General features: G+C 37.8%; 3 protein-coding genes across 3 annotated transcripts; 2 read left to right on the top strand and 1 right to left on the bottom strand.

Annotated features, from left to right (window-relative positions):
• Positions 1-1,328: 1,328 nt before the first annotated feature.
• LOC137715376 (uncharacterized) lies at positions 1,329-9,928 on the top strand. Its single transcript, XM_068454681.1, has 20 exons — positions 1,329-2,738; positions 3,305-3,508; positions 4,118-4,222; positions 4,367-4,432; positions 4,518-4,682; positions 5,057-5,131; positions 5,214-5,368; positions 5,747-5,882; positions 5,956-6,025; positions 6,136-6,263; positions 6,353-6,409; positions 6,980-7,165; positions 7,296-7,388; positions 7,583-7,668; positions 7,756-7,822; positions 7,911-7,977; positions 8,057-8,193; positions 8,511-8,602; positions 8,725-8,791; positions 9,313-9,928. The coding sequence occupies exons 1-20, from the start codon at positions 1,512-1,514 to the stop codon at positions 9,475-9,477; spliced, it is 3,348 nt and encodes a 1,115-aa protein (XP_068310782.1). The 5' UTR covers positions 1,329-1,511; the 3' UTR covers positions 9,478-9,928.
• Positions 9,929-11,191: 1,263 nt separating this feature from the next.
• LOC137714695 (ethylene-responsive transcription factor ERN1-like) lies at positions 11,192-12,397 on the top strand. The gene has a single exon (XM_068453839.1). It carries the CDS (start codon positions 11,324-11,326, stop codon positions 12,155-12,157), a length of 834 nt encoding a protein of 277 aa, XP_068309940.1. The 5' UTR covers positions 11,192-11,323; the 3' UTR covers positions 12,158-12,397.
• A 902-nt stretch (positions 12,398-13,299) lies between these two features.
• On the bottom strand, positions 13,300-16,422 carry LOC137715445 (tubulin alpha-5 chain). The gene is made up of 5 exons (XM_068454780.1): positions 16,167-16,422; positions 15,244-15,458; positions 14,957-15,156; positions 14,189-14,697; positions 13,300-13,898 (listed from the first exon to the last, which is right to left on the bottom strand). The coding sequence occupies exons 1-5, from the start codon at positions 16,277-16,279 to the stop codon at positions 13,586-13,588; spliced, it is 1,350 nt and encodes a 449-aa protein (XP_068310881.1). The 5' UTR covers positions 16,280-16,422; the 3' UTR covers positions 13,300-13,585.
• Positions 16,423-17,191: the final 769 nt, after the last annotated feature.

Raw genomic sequence — 17,191 nt, 5'->3', positions numbered from 1 at the left:
AATATATAAAATATTAATTTAGATCTAATTCAGTTTAGTTTCTAAACTTTTAAAGTTGAAATTGAACCAATAACTTTTAGTTTAGTCCAGTTTCTTTGTTTTCCCTTGGTTTGATTTTTTTTCAATTTTCGAATCAATGAATGGCTCTGTTTTTTTTCTTTTCGTTTTTCAAGCCCACCTCTATTTCAACTTCATCAATTTCGTCCTTCATATATTATTTTAGTAATCAATGTTGTCCTTGCTCTTGAATTAGTTGCATAAATATAAGGAATCATTTGCATAAATATAAAAGATGAAGGAGGAGAAGTTTAATTAATGAATTTGGAACATAGAAAACCAAAATAAGGAGTTGGCAAAGCATAAACATAAAATTAAAAAATATTTCTTCAATATTTATAAGTTAAGAAACAATACAATTAGATTGAAATTAAATCAATTCATTTTGAGCCACCAAACACTTTTAAGCTCATTAAACAACAACAGCAACAACAAACATTAAAATGGCCTTCAGAGACACCAGTTGGAGTACATTCATAACCATTGAATTAAGCAAATTAAAAAGAAAATAATTTATATTTATAAAATATATATATATATATATATATATATATAAAGTGACTTTGTTAAAAAGTTGGGCTTTGCTTTATAAAGTAATTGGTCCAACTATTGTCGACATAAATTATATTAAACAGAACAAAATTTTCAATTAAATTTACCAATCAAATTATATTTTATTAATGAAAAATAATTAGATTAATTTATACTTAATTAATAATTTAATCGTCAACAATCATATTATTTGATTTAAAAATTAAGAAAATTATTGAAAAGTTCAAGAAAACTTTAATTTTAATAAAAAATGACAAATAAATGTGTAATGAATAGTGTCAGAAAAATTAAAAAATATGGTTTTTCGTTAAAAGTAAACAGGACCGGATGTGTTTCGTTAAAACTCCCTTAAAAATTTAGTGTTCCTAATATTATTCTTTTGATAAAAAAAAAAGAATTGTTATTAGTACTCCAAAAATCTCATTTACACTTCTCACAAGTGTATTTTCCTTTCTAATTATTGAAAGTTTGAAGTGATAAATAAGATTTTTAAAGTGCTAATAACAATTTTCAAAAAAAAAAAATCAAAGATATGATTTTATAACATATTAAAGGAAAAAATGAGTCCGATGTCCCTTCCCTCCAAAAATACATTTGGTACGAAAAATATAGTCATAAATCATGATTGATGAGTGACCCACGCCCAGCTAACCAACCATATGCATTTCTTTCCTTTTTATGTACGAGCCCCACTCCTCTGCTCCCGCTCCTACCTTAATTCCCCCGCACCCTCCTTCCGCACTCCAAAACTCCCCAAAATTCCCCACTTTTGATTTGATTCAAAAGTCTAGAGAGCGAAAGTGAGGACAGAGAAAAAAGACATCTTCTCTTCGCGGGCTCATCACTGACACCAATCCACGGCCAAGGCAGGCAAAAACCCTAAACAACCGCAGCTGGTTGCGATGGCCGAGTCGACTCAGTTACAGCAAGCCCAACTGGCGACGATTCTTGGTCCCGACCCGGCTCCTTTCCAAACCCTGATCTCCCACCTCATGTCTTCCGCCAACGAGCAGCGGTCCCAGGCGGAGCTCCTCTTCAACCTCTGCAAGCAGACCGATCCCGACTCCCTCTCCCTCAAGCTCGCCCACCTCCTCCAGTTCTCCCCCGCCGCCGAGGCCCGCGCCATGTCCGCGATTCTCCTCCGCAAGCAGCTCACCCGCAACGACTCGTATCTCTGGCCCCGATTGAATCCGACGACCCAATCAACGCTGAAGACGATTCTGCTGACGTGTATTCAGCAGGAGGACACGAAATCCATCTCCAAGAAGCTCTGCGATACGATTTCCGAGCTCGCCTCTGGGATTTTACCCGATAACGGATGGCCGGAGCTGTTGCCGTTTATGTTCCAGTGCGTCTCGTCCGATTCGCCAAAGCTTCAAGAAGCGGCGTTCTTGATATTCGCTCAATTATCGCAGTACATCGGCGACATCATGGTGCCGCACATAAAGGAATTGCACGCCGTGTTCTTGCATAGCCTGGGGAATTCGCCAAGCCCCGACGTGAAGATCGCGGCTTTGAACGCCGTCATCAATTTCATTCAGTGTTTGACCAGCTCTGTGGATAGGGATAGGTTTCAGGACCTGTTGCCGGCGATGATGAAGACGTTGATGGAGGCTCTGAACAACGGGAACGAAGCCACCGCGCAGGACGCTCTTGAATTGTTGATTGAATTGGCTGGGACCGAGCCGAGGTTCCTAAGGCGGCAGATTGTGGAAGTCGTTGGCGCAATGTTACAGATTGCTGAGGCCGATTCCTTGGAAGAATCAACAAGGCACTTGGCCATTGAGTTCGTCATCACTCTGGCCGAGGCAAGAGAGCGTGCTCCTGGCATGATGAGGAAGTTGCCGCAGTTTATAAGCCGATTGTTTGCCATTTTAATGAAAATGCTTCTGGATATTGAGGACGAACCGGCATGGCATGCGGCAGAGAGTGAAGATGAAGATGCCGGTGAGACCACTAATTACAGTGTTGGTCAGGAGTGTTTGGATCGGCTTTCGATTTCCCTTGGTGGGAATACCATAGTTCCGGTAGCTTCTGAGCAATTGCCGGCATATTTGGCTGCCCCTGAGTGGCAGAAGCACCATGCTGCATTGATTGCCCTTGCTCAGATTGCTGAGGGTTGTGCTAAGGTATAGATTTTTATCTTAATTGTTGTGCATTGTTTGTGAAATTGTATATCCAGGTTAACTAATTGTCATTAGTTAGTGATATTATGCTTGGAATTGTTGCTTTTCCAGTTTTACATGGTTCCGCCTTTAACCACATAGTGTAATTCCCCACCCCTTAGTGTAGATAATATTGTATGTATTGAAAAAAAAAGCATGCCTTTTCTGTTGAAGTAATTGAGTTGAGTTTTGGTAAGAGCCAAGGTTTTTGACGTGTTGAATGTGCTATTGTGTGAACTCGAGTATCTAACAGGTTAGATGTGATGAGAAACATTCGTTTGAAATTATTCAATGTTTGTACGGTTTGATTGTCACATTCACACTTACACAATATAAATGAAGAGCCTTCAGATATAATACACTGATGTAAGATGTTTCACATAAGTGATTGTATATTCCTACTATGCAGTTTCCGAGGGGGCACTTCTGTATCCACAAATAAGTGAATAGTACAGCTATGCATTTCCATTACCGTATTATTAATGATGATCGTTAATCCGTTACTTTCATTTTTTTTTTTTTTTTTGCAGGTAATGATTAAAAATTTGGAGCAAGTGGTAGCAATGGTCTTGAACTCATTTCAAGATCCACATCCTCGTGTAAGGTGGGCAGCGATTAATGCAATTGGGCAGTTGTCTACTGATTTGGGCCCAGATCTGCAAGTTCAATATCACCAAAGTGTGCTCCCAGCATTGGCTGGAGCTATGGATGATTTTCAGAACCCTCGTGTTCAGGTTAGTACCTGATCGTAGCATCTGGTCCTGTTTCTAAGTGATTGACGTGATATTCAGTTTCATTATTTGAATGGTATGGATTTGTATCTTGCAATGCAGGTCAGTTTTTTAATGTACTAGAGGGTGACCACGATACTAACATTGACTGGCATTTTCTCATCTTAAGGATTCTTTACAAGTTGTGCACTGTAGAGCATTCTTGTGTGTGTTCTTAAATCAATGTTCTAAGTTGCTAGTTCATCTTATGTCCTTGACTTCAGGAGAAGCCTAATTTATTTAGTTCACTTTTTGTCTCTGGTTGATGGGATGTTTGATTGAGTCCACTCAAAAGTCATACCTGCTTGACTGTATGTTTCTAGTCGAATTTAAGTATGAACTTTTTGAAAAGTACAGTAGAAAACTAATTTTTGGGCTTTTGTTGTGACTTGTGAGCTACCATCGGTGTCTATAGTTGCAAGCCATCCTTCATTTGAGGTTCTTTATTTTCTGAAATTGGAGAAAAGTGATCATTGTGGAATGTGCTTTATTCAGCTCATTATCAAGTTCATGTAATTACACATGCAAGATTATCTATTTATTGCTTCCTTTTTTGTAATTTGTTACCTGCAGGCGCATGCTGCTTCAGCTGTGCTGAATTTCAGTGAGAATTGTACTCCAGATATTTTAACACCGTATTTGGATGGAGTAGTGAGCAAATTGCTTGTACTTCTGCAGGTAATGCTTCTCAAGATTATGTGTGTGTGTATATATATTATATATACAAACACCAAATTCATGATGTAAAACCTTACTTCATTACATGCGTTTAAACTAGTATTTTTTTTTTTACTAGTGCCTGATTTATCACGTCTCATGCAGAATGGAAAACAAATGGTGCAAGAGGGTGCCTTAACTGCTTTGGCATCCGTTGCTGATTCATCTCAGGTATTGTACTATATAATGCGATATTATAGGTGAAGGTTTTTTTGTTATTTTTTATGGATGATTAACTTTGATGGTAATTGCGTAGGAGCATTTTCAAAAATACTATGATGCAGTTATGCCTTACCTGAAGGCTATCTTGGTGAATGCCACTGATAAGTCTAATCGTATGCTTCGTGCCAAATCGATGGAGTGTATTAGTTTGGTTGGAATGGCAGTTGGAAAAGAGAAATTCAGGGAAGACGCTAAGCAAGTAAGTCATTATACATATGAAACTACGTTTATTTTATTGGACTTGGGATATGAATGGCAATTTGATGAATGATTGGTTTCATGTTAATTTTTAAGGTGCTTGTGCATGCAGACTTATGCTATTTTGAACCATTTCCTACCTTACTCCTCAAAATAGAATTTTGATTTTGTCAAAATTCATAAATTGACTTCTTTATTTTTCCTTTTCTACACTCTCCTATGGTCAAGTTAAATGCTTCAGCTCTTTTCTGCTTATAGTTGGGAATTTAAAAATTGTCTTTCAACCTGTGCATTTTGGCCAATCTAAAAACCAAATAGAAAAATGCTGCTGCCATTTTCTCTAATCACAGATTGGTGGTTACTGTTTCTCTGAAGGTCATGGAAGTGCTGATGGCTTTGCAAGGATCTCACATGGAGACGGATGATCCAACTACAAGTTACATGTTACAAGTATGCCCTATCTTATAATTGCACTAAAACTACTATAGAAAGACTTATTATTTGCAGTAAAAATTTATCTACAATGTTGTAGGCCTGGGCTAGACTCTGCAAGTGCTTAGGACAAGATTTCCTCCCATATATGAGTGTTGTAATGCCTCCTTTGCTTCAGTCTGCTCAACTTAAGCCAGATGTAACCATCACATCGGCAGATGACGACAATGATATTGATGACTCTGATGATGATAGGTCTGAAACTTATTCTCATTTCCTTTTTTGCTTCAGTTCCATACCAACAGGCATGTACGATGTCTCAAATGTTGCACCACTACCTATTTCTTGGTATCCTTCCCATTATTTCATATATAATGTACCTGAATCTAGTGTAGTTTCATATGAACTTTCACTGCATGGATAACCACAGTGGCTTTAAGATCCACATCAGCATTTTTTATATGCTTCTATACTGGATAATTATTTGGTTAAGTTACCAATGAACTGATTTAGAGTGTTTTGAGGTATAGTTTTGATAAGTGAGTGTGTAAAAGATAACAAGATCTGGAAATATTGCTGTTATGTAGCTCTGTGTTACTTCTTCTCTTGCTAAAAGCTGCTTTTGTGTTTCAGTATGGAAACAATTACTCTTGGGGATAAAAGGATTGGAATCAAGACTAGTGTCTTGGAGGAGAAAGCTACAGCTTGCAATATGCTGTGTTGCTATGCTGATGAGCTGAAAGAAGGATTCTTTCCCTGGATTGATCAGGTATTCGATAGTGTCACGATTATTTTTTTTGTCCAACTTTGGCTGCATACTTATTAAGGTCATATTTATGTAGGTTGCCCCAACTTTGGTTCCACTTCTTAAATTTTATTTCCATGAAGAAGTTAGGAAGGCAGCTGTTTCAGGTAGTATTAATTGTTAATACTCAATGTTTTTATTTTCTCCTTCCTCTACAAATTTTGTTGGAGATTACTCCATTTTTAAATAAAGAGATATCTACTTTTTTTTTTTCTAGCAATGCCGGAGCTACTGCGTTCTGCAAAGTTAGCTATAGAGAAAGGCCAAGCTCAAGGTCGTAATGAAACATATATAAAGCAATTGTCTGACTACATTGTTCCAGCTCTTGTGGAAGCATTACATAAGGTTGTTCATTGTTTTTCACTTAAGCCTCCTTGATCTAGGTGTAATGATTTAAATATTCTCTGAAGTATGAGATTGCAATTTGTGTGCAGGAACCTGATACCGAAATCTGTGCAAATATATTGGATGCATTAAATGAATGCTTACAGGTTTGTCATTTTTCTTTAAGAAATTGTATGAATTTCCATTGTGACCCTGTTTGTTTTACTTTTTGCACTTACTCCGCACCAAATGACCAATTCAGTAGTGCTGGAATTGCTATATTTTTCCCTGCAAGGAAGTTGTCAATACACTCATGATTAGAAATGTTAATTAGATACTGGATACTAGTCACGTTCCATGCTTTGCCACTTCTATTTTAGTTTCTTTTCTTTGCAGAATAAAAAAATTCGTTTGATTTGCAAGAACTTTTATAATTAAATATTTGCCTTGATTTTGGGCATGAACTTGGAAATGCTAGCAGTCACTGCAGTGTAGTACTAATTAATTGTTTTGTAGTGTCCAATCCTTCATTTCAGTTTGCATGGAAACAGCAAATGAGCCAACTGCTTTGGGAGTAAATTTTTGTTGAATTAATCATACTTCGCTCTGTTCAAAAAACAAAAAATTTGTATTTGCTTTGTTCACAAAACAAAAAAATTGTTGTGGCATTTTCATTTTTATATCGTATCATTTCTTGAGTGTGGCCCCATACATGCGCCTTGTATCTTTGCTTTCAGACATCTGGACCACTTTTAGATGAAAGCCAGGTCAGATCCATTGTGGAGGAGATAAAGCAGGTGATCACTGCCAGCTCCAGTAGAAAAAGAGAGAGAGCAGAAAGGACCAAAGCAGAAGACTTTGATGCTGAGGAACAGGAGCTGATTAAAGAGGAAAATGAACAAGAGGAAGAAGTTTTTGATCAAGTGAGTTTTTTTAGCACAATCCTTAGGTAGCTCGTCAATAATATTGTTGATTTTTTAATTTGTAGGCCATCGTTTATATAGTGTGGGACTTTGTCCTGGTTCTCTTCAACACTTCTTTTAATTGTTCCAGGTGGGAGAGATCATTGGAACTTTGATTAAAACGTTTAAAGCCACTTTCTTGCCTTTCTTTGATGAGCTAGCATCGTATTTAACGCCTATGTGGGTAAGTTACGTCTCACGGGTGCAGCCTTTCTTTCAGTTCCAATTTTAGGATTTTAGTTGTTTATATTTGCTTGATCACTCCCTAGAAATCTTCACCCTGTGGAAGAAGAATGTTAATTTTTTTGTCAGCCATTATGTTTGAGCTAATTTGTTTGTCTTCTGAATTATATTATTCATTTTGGGTCCTAAACACAGGCCAAGGATAAAACACCTGAAGAGAGAAGGATTGCAATATGCATCTTTGATGAAGTTGCAGAGCAGTGTCGTGAAGCAGCTGTAAAGTAAGTTTTTTTAAATAGAACCTCAGGTTTTACTTTTAAGTAATTCTTGTCATTCTATACTCATTGGTTCTGATTTGGTTGGATCAGATATTATGACACATTTCTTCCTTTTCTGTTGGAGGCTTGCAATGACGAAAACCCTGATGTTCGACAGGTCTGATCTCAACGAACTGTTTCAATATGTATCAGGTTGCTTTTCCTCATTAGTGTTAAGTGGTTTTTGTTTTACTTTTGTTTTTCAGGCAGCTGTATATGGACTTGGTGTTTGTTCAGAGTTTGGTGGAGCAGTAATTAAACCTCTCATTGGCGGTAATTCTGCTTGCATATATTAAATAGATGAAATATTTATGTATGTTTATGAGTAACATTTTCTTGTGGCTTTGTACAGAGGCTCTATCAAGGCTGAACGCTGTCATCCAGCATCCTAACGCCCAACAATCTGAAAATGTAATGGCATATGATAATGCTATTTCTGCTTTAGGAAAAATTAGCCAATTCCACCGTGACAGTATTGATGCAGCTCAGGTACTAACTTTTATTTGCTCTGTTGTCATATGGTATGATCAGAATTTGTCGTTGGTGTTGTTATGGAATATATGCACAAAAAAGTAACGTTAGAGTCTTGAATCTTGACTATGAGTATCCGACTACTGTGCTATACAGTACTCTCTAGTACCTTTTTTGTGCGCATGTTCCTCAGTTTAGTGCAACACTATATCATAACTTGTCTTGCCAACTATCTCTTTCAAGAATTAAGATTAATATATCTTTTTTATTGGTTTGATTTATTTATTATTATTTATTTAATTTTTTTTTATTGTCAACCTTTCGGAATTTTGCAGGTCATTCCTGCTTGGTTGAACTGTTTACCGATTAAAGGTGACTTGGTTGAAGCCAAAGTTGTTCATGAACAACTTTGTTCTATGGTAGAGAGGTAGAGTTTCAATTTTCTTTTACTTGTGCCTTGTTCTGTTAATTGTTGCCTTTTCATACATTTACCTTTTGGAATATCATTACCAAGCAAATTCAGAGGTGACCCTTGTAATCCATCTACAGGTCTGATCGGGAACTTTTGGGTCCCAACAATCAGTATCTTCCCAAAATTGTTGCAGTGTTTGCAGAGGTCTGTAATCTTGAATCTAATTTAGCTCTCTTAAGCTATATTTCTCAGTGTCATATACCATGATTGAAATCGATGCTTCCTCAACAATACATTTCTTATTATTCTATTCCATCAGTTTGTTTGAATATATGTATCTTGTTTAATGATTGTTATTGAGGTGAAGCAATTATAGGCGCAACATTTATCGTATATCATGATCAAAATCAATGCTTCCTCAATAATTCATTTCTCATTCATCTATTCCATCAGTTTGATTATACGTATCTTATTTAATGATTTATGGTATGGTATAGATGTGTGCACACCTTGGTTGATTGAGCCATTTTTTCTTTGTGGCAAGATCTAGGAACTCATTAACGAACAAGTATAACTGTAACCTAAATCTAGGCTTTCTTTTTCTCGTCTAATTGATATCTTAACAGTACGGGCAATCAGATGGTTCCACTAAATGCATGTCTCTTTGTAATATATATTCAAGCTTTGCAGAATATTTACTTTGAGGGGTGTGATTATTCATGCAGGTTCTATGTGCCGGTAAGGATCTAGCAACAGAACAAACTGCAAGCCGAATGATTAATTTGTTAAAGCAGCTTCAGCAGACGTTGCCACCAGCTACATTGGCCTCAACGTGGTCATCCTTGCAACCCCAACAACAGCTTGCACTGCAATCTATCCTCTCCTCATAAGTACTTTGGCTTGCATTGAGCACATTGCCGCTTTCAGATACACTGTTCCCTGTCTTGCGTGTTCATTGTACGTCACCAATTCTTTTCCATAAGATGCTTCCCATCGGTCATTTTTGCGAAAAGTTTTACAGCAACCCGTCAGCATCTGATTAAGCGTGGAAGTCATTGTTGCGGTTTGGTCAAATCATTTTTTGTAGGGTGTATATGAAAGTGTTAATTTATAGTGACGATTTTGAGTCTAAAAGAAAAGAAGACTACTTGTTCCTGTTGGTGCGGGTTTCTTTTTTTTTTTTTTTTTTTTTTTTTTGTTGGTGCCCGAGGTTACGAGGGCTGTTGGTGAGAAAATTCTCGTGGGAGTTTTGGTCTCATCATGTCTTGTATTTTCCTATACCTCCGATGTAAGAATCTGTTGATGAAATTATCGATGGCGATTCTTTCATAATGTTTTCAATTTTGATCCCCAAAGGCAATAAAATTGGCTTTACGGTATAATTTCAACGGTATATGCTGTTGTGTTGGATCGATATATCCTTGAGGAGTGCAAGAGTTTTAGAGCATCCAAAGATGACATTTCTGATTCCATTTCTTTGAGAAACAATGCCAAAGAACAAAGCTTGGCTCCTCAACGACGTGTAGAAGTGAGCTAATCTCGTACTCGGGCCCGTCTCAAGGACCCTAGAGCCTGAGACAGGAACATGGCTTGGGGAGCATGACCTCTAGAAATCGGACCTAAAACGTGGTGCTCGAGGCTCGGACAAAGCAACGATCCATTACAATCCAATTCTATCCAACCATAGCCATTAGAGCTTTGAATCTTATTTACTTGTTTGGTTTTTGGTTTGTATCTTTTTATGATGCAATGCAAGTCAATTGTTTGGTATGTTTTACGTAAAGATTCCACCAAACACAAGAGAGCGTGCAGCATGAGATTCCTTCCCCTTTTTTCTAAGAATACATTTGGAGGGGACCAAATTCGTGCTCCATGTGTCATGCCTTCGTGCTCCCACGAATTTTGATTCTCTCTCCGTTGACCAGCGACTTTGGTGGTGGTGATGACTGAGGAGCGACCACGACAACTACTCACACCCTCCTGGCCCTGCCCTACTGTCTAACCGTTCTTTGACTTTAACCTATTTATTTCATTTATATATTTTTCGTCTTCTTAACTTCTTCTTATCTTCTTATCTTTAGAAATTCTAGGTGCAGGACGTATAATTATTCTTCTCTAGACAAGACAAAGTTTAAGATAGAGGGAACACTTACAGATGAAAATATCACAAAATAACTTACATATGACATTATCACTTGGTGGCTCAATAGTTAGGAACATATTTCAGGTTCGTATTCCAAGTGAAATGTCTTAATTCGACTCATGACACTGGTACATCACACGATGATAGTCAGAACTCAGAATAAGCTAAACGTTGCTGTGAGTCATCCAGGCCTCCATAAGCTTTTTTATTTCCAAAAAAAAAAAAAAACCTAACGTATGATTTGGTCGCGAGTGAGCATTGAGAAATCAGTCATCCTTTTAATAACGAACGGATACAAATTGACGTGCTGACAAGGGAAAGAAAACGAGCTTCCTACTACTACCAAGTACCAAACAAAGCCTTTGCCTTGTCCCAACTTTATATACAGGACTCCCCCATTCTTTCTCTTTCATTCATTCACAACTTCTCTTCAAACATTCCTACGGCACATGAAGCCCCAAAGCACTTCGAATTTTCTTTTCTTTTTTTTTAATGTCAAATGCTGTTAAAAGCGCTTTGATTATCTGAAAGTGCTTTTAGCTATTACAGAAGCATTCTCAAACAAGCTAAAGTTCTCTCTTTCAGCATCTGGCATGGAACATCAAGCCCCGAAGCAGCAAAAGAGAGCCTTTGCCAACAAACAAGGCAAGTCCAAAGAGAGGACCAAATCCAAGTGCAAGTTTGTTGGGGTGAGACAAAGGCCATCCGGGAAGTGGGTTGCAGAGATCAAGGACACAACAAAGAAGATAAGAATGTGGCTTGGAACCTTTGAGACTGCCGAGGGAGCTGCTCGAGCTTACGACGAGGCTGCTTACCTTCTTCGGGGTTCGAATACCAGAACCAACTTCCCCACTCATGTCCCTTCCAACTCTCCACTTTCTTTGAAGATCATAAACCTCCTCAACCAGAAAAAGGGCTTGAAAGAAAGCCCTTCAAGTTCCAACCCCAACAGCCTAAATTCCACCCCTATAGCTACGACTACTAGAATTACTAACAAATATACCACTTTCAGTGACGGTTCAGCCAACTCCATTGCTACTTTTAGTGAGACTTTTCTGCCTAATTGCAAAAGCCAGAAAAATGTTCAGGTGTTTGATGATGCATATAGACCAGACGTCAGCAACTGCATCGGTGTTCTTCAACCGGGGTTGTTTCGTAACCATTTCGGGCGCCAGTGGCCACTCTTAACTGGGTTTGATCAACTTCCAGTAACCCACGAAGGGAATGATCTAGCGAAAGACATTGGTATGACATCGTCACCTAATGTTGCAGCAGAGCCAGAATTTGAGCGCTTGAAGGTAGAGAGGCAGATTTCAGCTTCGATTTATGCAATGAATGGATTGAACGAGTACTTGGACAATGGTTACGAATCCGGTGATGCTTTCTGGGATCATACTAGTCTCTCTCAGTTGTTCTGCCTCGGCTGATGGCGACTCTTCATCTCTTTTTCTGAGTGATCTTATGGTTTTGATTATTTTGAAATGAGAGAATTGAAGGGTTATTCTTGAATCTTGAGAGGTTATGTTTAGTGTAATGCTTTTGAAAGCATGAGAAGCGTAGGAAGCTGTACGATATCAATAGCTTATACTTCCATTTAAAGATGCAAAATGAACAATACCTTCAAAGTTGCATGGAAGGAATGAGTATTGTAATGATTATGATTCTTGAGTTTCTCGCGTTTACTGAAACATGGGTATCAGAATGATTCCATTCCTTTTTTCCCTTTCTCGATTCGTGACTTCCTTCATTCTAAGTAAGTAACATGCCGTAGTATATTGATATTCGAGAATCACTTATCCGATATAGAACAATTATATATGTTTGATCCACAATTTCGAACACGATATTACAAGGCATTCAATTAATACGAAGAATGAGGGAAGGTGGAAGATTCCTATAAAACAACCGCAGGACAAAAATACCAGAACTAATCAGGCAGGTTCATCGGTTGTTAAAACATCATATTGCTGCCAACTGATGAAAGCGAAAATTTATCAATGGACCGCATTTTAAAACACATACAATCTCTTGGTCTCTCAATGTTGAAAGAGATCCTAAGTTCGAATCTCCTCTCTCAAAACTATCAAACAAAAAAAGTAGACTTTTCTGGTTCACCTAACAAGTTAACATGTAACTGCATTTCAAGACAGCGGGTTGGGGTACCGATGAGTGATATTAAGTTATGATCAATACTTAGCTACTCAAATATAAGTAGAAACTTACTTAAAATTTCTCAAAATTGTTCATTGTCAATTTATAGAACTTCGTGTTTATAATCAGAACAGTGTCGTTTAGTCATCAAACTGTTTAAAAAGAAATTAATGGTATTGGTAAAAGCATTACGAACCGTCTATGTATTTACTACAATAAATTGACTAAACGACCTGAGTTTTAATTTGTTTTTAGCATAGATGATCTTTACAGTGTGATTCATAGTATGAACAGTTCAAATCATAAGCATAAAGCTATATGATTAAAACAGTAAGAGTTTCGAGTATAAATTCTTACTCATCTTTGAGTAGCCAAGTATTGTCCTTAAATTATACCATGAAACCATCTTGTAGGAAAATGGAGAAACAACATAAAATACGTCATATAATGCGTATCGAATTCTCTTCGAAACACCTGGGAAACATACTAGTGTAATAATATCTTTGAAAGAGAACCATAAACATTCAGGTTCTCAGAAATGTCACTTCATTGATACCACAAAAAAGAGGGAGAAAAACATAATCAGAACTTAGTGACGATTGTGACAATTTCACAGCATGAAGATGGAAAGTGTACTACACAACAAAAGGAGCACAGATAGTCGAAGATGAATGATAAAACACTGTTTCTCTTGCATTACAACACTAGTAACCTTCACTTCCCTCTTCATCATCAACACCTTCGGCGCCAACTTCCTCGTAATCTTTCTCTAGAGCAGCCAGATCTTCACGAGCTTCTGAAAACTCTCCTTCTTCCATTCCCTCACCAACATACCAGTGAACGAATGCCCTCTTGGAATACATGAGGTCAAATTTGTGGTCAATGCGTGAGAACACCTCAGCCACTGCCGTGTTGTTACTGATCATGCACACTGCTCGCTGAACCTTGGCAAGATCACCCCCTGGTACAACTGTTGGAGGCTGATAGTTAATACCACATTTGAAACCTGTTGGGCACCTGCAGAATTGAACCACCGAACTCGTCAGATAAAACATATAAGTGGACCAGAATTCAGACGGATGATGCACAAACTGTTTATCTGAAAGAAAACTGGTTATTAAAGATCTAAGCAACTTGGCATCAAGATAACTTCAGCTTCATGTATAAATCTCCATTCCTACCGTGTATACTGATGTTCAAGACAGTATGGCATTTGAACAAAGTTTCTTCAGATACATAAGATGTGATTTAAAAAATAAATGAGTATTTTTCATCGTTTTCTTTTCCCCTTTAGGCATTGTTCTTACCAGTCAACAAACTGCACAGTCCTTTTTGTTTTGATAGTTGCAACGGCAGCATTGACATCCTTGGGAACTACATCACCCCTGTACATTAGGCAGCAGGCCATGTATTTTCCATGCCGGGGATCACACTTGGCCATCATGCTTGAGGGTTCAAAAACTGCATTTGTGATCTCAGGGATTGAGATCTGCTCATGGTATGCCTTTGCAGCTGAGATAACAGGGGCATATGAGGAAAGCATGAAATGGATGCGGGGGTATGGAACGAGGTTTGTCTGGAACTCTGTAACATCAACATTAATGGCTCCATCAAATCTCAATGATGTTGTCAAGGAGGATATGACTTGTGATATCAGTCTATTCAAATTGGTGTAAGTTGGTCTCTCGATGTCTAGAGATCTCCTGCAAATATCATAGATAGCTTCATTGTCCAAGAGCACAGATACATCTGTGTGTTCAAGGAGGGCATGAGTAGAGAGAACGCTATTATAAGGCTCAACAACTGCTGTTGAAACCTGCAATGCAAGAGAATTAAGGCACACATGAGCTTCTTATCAGCAAGTCCTATTAATCACATTATACATTATGAAATAACAAGTGCAGTTGATTTTATATTCTGATATAAGCTAGATAAAATAGAAACATCTTTTCCACCAGAACAATTTGTAAATGCTCAAGTATATCCATTTCTAATTCCATGTTTTATTGCTAAGCCAGAATAAGAAACTGCTGGAACTTATGCAGGATAGTCATAGTATTTGTAAACGTAAGTACCTGCGGAGAAGGATAGATGGTGAACCCAAGCTTTGACTTCTTTCCATAATCCACCGACAGGCGTTCTAAGAGCAAGGACCCCAAACCAGAACCAGTACCACCACCAACAGCATTGAACACCAGAAATCCTTGTAAACCAGTGCAATTATCGGCCAATTTCCTAACTCGATCAAGACAGAGATCTACAATTTCCTTTCCAACTGCAGAACAGAACCAGAAAGGTTAACTCAACAAAATTAACGTAATAAAAGAGTTCATTAATGCAAGATAGAAGCAGCATCCGTTACCTGTATAGTGTCCTCTTGCGAAATTATTAGCAGCATCTTCCTTTCCAGAAATGAGCTGCTCAGGGTGGAAGAGTTGGCGGTAAGTCCCAGTCCTAACTTCATCAATGACAGTTGGTTCGAGATCAACAAATATGGCTCTTGGGACATGCTTGCCTGCTCCAGTCTCGCTGAAGAAGGTGTTGAAAGCATCGTGGCCACTGCCCACTGTGGTATCACTTTGAAGACACAAAACCATAACTGTCCATTAGGCACTCAAATCATCTACAAATTCAAACTTAAAATTGCATGCACATGGACAAAATAAAACACATACAAGCTTGAATTCGCATTTTGTCAATAAATCTTTATTATTACTATTATTAAAAGATCAACAAAGTTTTATTGTTATAACTATGTCCAGAAACCAAAGAACATCATATTTAGTTCCTTAATACTATCTCTAATCTCACCAGACTTGGGACGTATCGATTACAACAACCTTGCAAAGAAAGCAAATGCATCCGATCCAGTCGGATTCAAGCGAAATCAATTCTATTTCTTTTATGGTAACTTTTAGTTTCGCCATCGAATACTTTCAGAAAATCCATTCGTTTGAAAACATTTCTGAACCCTATGAGAGTCCACTCAAAAGAACCAAAAACTCCAACAAACTACTGATGTAATCAACAGATACAGCCCCCAAATAAATAGATAACAACAATCAGACATCTGAAATTCATACAAAAGAAGATCTCAAACACCAATATGTTAAAATCAACTATTCCAAATTTCCAAGAAACCCTTTAATAACCAATACTGATAAAATCACAACACATTGATCCACACCACCATTTGAGAAAAAAAAAACCCACCAAAATAAACAAAAAACCCACAAAAAGTGCATATATAAATAGAAATATCGATGGAGATATACAAAAACCTACCTGGGCATCTGGCCATCAGGTTGAATTCCATGCTCGAGGCAGTAGAGCTCCCAGCATGAATTGCCCACCTGAATTCCAGCCTGCCCAATATGAATGCTTATGATTTCTCTCATCTCTCTCTCTTTTCTCTGATAAAAATTGAAACTTTACGAACCGCAGAAGTCTCTCTTTCTCTCTCTGCTGTGCTGTGTGTTAAGATACCCCCTGTTTTGCTATACGTGTGGGTTTTGTGTGTGTGTGTCGCCCTTTTTCGATAAAATGGGAATGGACAGAGATTTGAAGTCCGCTGCTAAAAAGGGGGGAAAATGAGACAGCTCATATCTCATCTTCAAAATTCAACGATCAAGTAATCCGATCTTTTAAATTTAATCTAACGGTTAAAAACAAAGAAGATAATAAAAAATTTTAAAAGTTATAACAATTTTTTATCGTTAGATCAAATTTTAAAGATTCAGATCACTTAATTTCTAAACTTTGGAGAAAAATCCGAAGATGATCTCCTTCTCTCACCGTCACCCTCTATCTGCCATTTGGCGCCAGCCTAACCTTGGGTCCCAACTCCCAGCTTCTACATTCATTGGTTCTCAGCTTCAACGTTATTGACTCCTTTGCCCTTCTAGGTCATTCCCCATTTTGGATTAGGGATGGCAACAGGATGGATCGGAAACTAACGTTTTATCTCATCGTAACCATGTCGGCATAATACTCAATCGGTGATTCTTAAGCTTGTATCCGTCTCACAAGGAATTCTTCATCGGATTATGGTTACACCCTATCACGCTTGGAACTTGCATGATTCCGTGGCTAATTTCAAAGGGCAATATGGATAAGATGAAAAGTTGGCGGACCAGCTTGCGGTTGTCCATGTGCAGTAAGCCAAGCGTCCTTCGAGTGTGATAGCTGTTGTTAGTGCTGGATGTTACAATCCACCAACTTTTCCTCCTCTAATTTTAATTTATCATTTAATAGTTTCTTATTTTTGGGCCGATTTTGATATTTTATGCTTCTTCGCTCCTTTGCTTTCT

Source organism: Pyrus communis, chromosome 14, assembly GCF_963583255.1.
Source record: "Pyrus communis chromosome 14, drPyrComm1.1, whole genome shotgun sequence".
In the NCBI taxonomy this organism is placed as follows: Eukaryota; Viridiplantae; Streptophyta; class Magnoliopsida; order Rosales; family Rosaceae; genus Pyrus; species Pyrus communis.
The sequence above is the reverse complement of the archived record's forward strand: the minus strand, read 5'-3'. Positions and strand labels throughout refer to the sequence as shown.

What these genes read in the sequence shown, in the direction of transcription:
- LOC137714695 (XM_068453839.1), top strand. Translation starts at nt 11,324, where the DNA reads ATGGAACATCAAGCCCCGAAGCAGCAAAAGAGAGCCTTTGCCAACAAA.
- LOC137715376 (XM_068454681.1), top strand. Translation starts at nt 1,512, where the DNA reads ATGGCCGAGTCGACTCAGTTACAGCAAGCCCAACTGGCGACGATTCTT. An exon ending in AGGAAGAAGTTTTTGATCAA is followed by an intron (nt 7,166 to 7,295) that starts GTGAGTTTTTTT and finishes TAATTGTTCCAG; the next exon opens with GTGGGAGAGATCATTGGAAC. An exon ending in TGTCGTGAAGCAGCTGTAAA is followed by an intron (nt 7,669 to 7,755) that starts GTAAGTTTTTTT and finishes TGGTTGGATCAG; the next exon opens with ATATTATGACACATTTCTTC.
- LOC137715445 (XM_068454780.1), bottom strand. Translation starts at nt 16,279, where the DNA reads ATGAGAGAAATCATAAGCATTCATATTGGGCAGGCTGGAATTCAGGTG. An exon ending in CGCAAGAGGACACTATACAG is followed by an intron (nt 15,157 to 15,243) that starts GTAACGGATGCT and finishes TCTGTTCTGCAG; the next exon opens with TTGGAAAGGAAATTGTAGAT. An exon ending in ACTGTGCAGTTTGTTGACTG is followed by an intron (nt 13,899 to 14,188) that starts GTAAGAACAATG and finishes TCAATTCTGCAG; the next exon opens with GTGCCCAACAGGTTTCAAAT.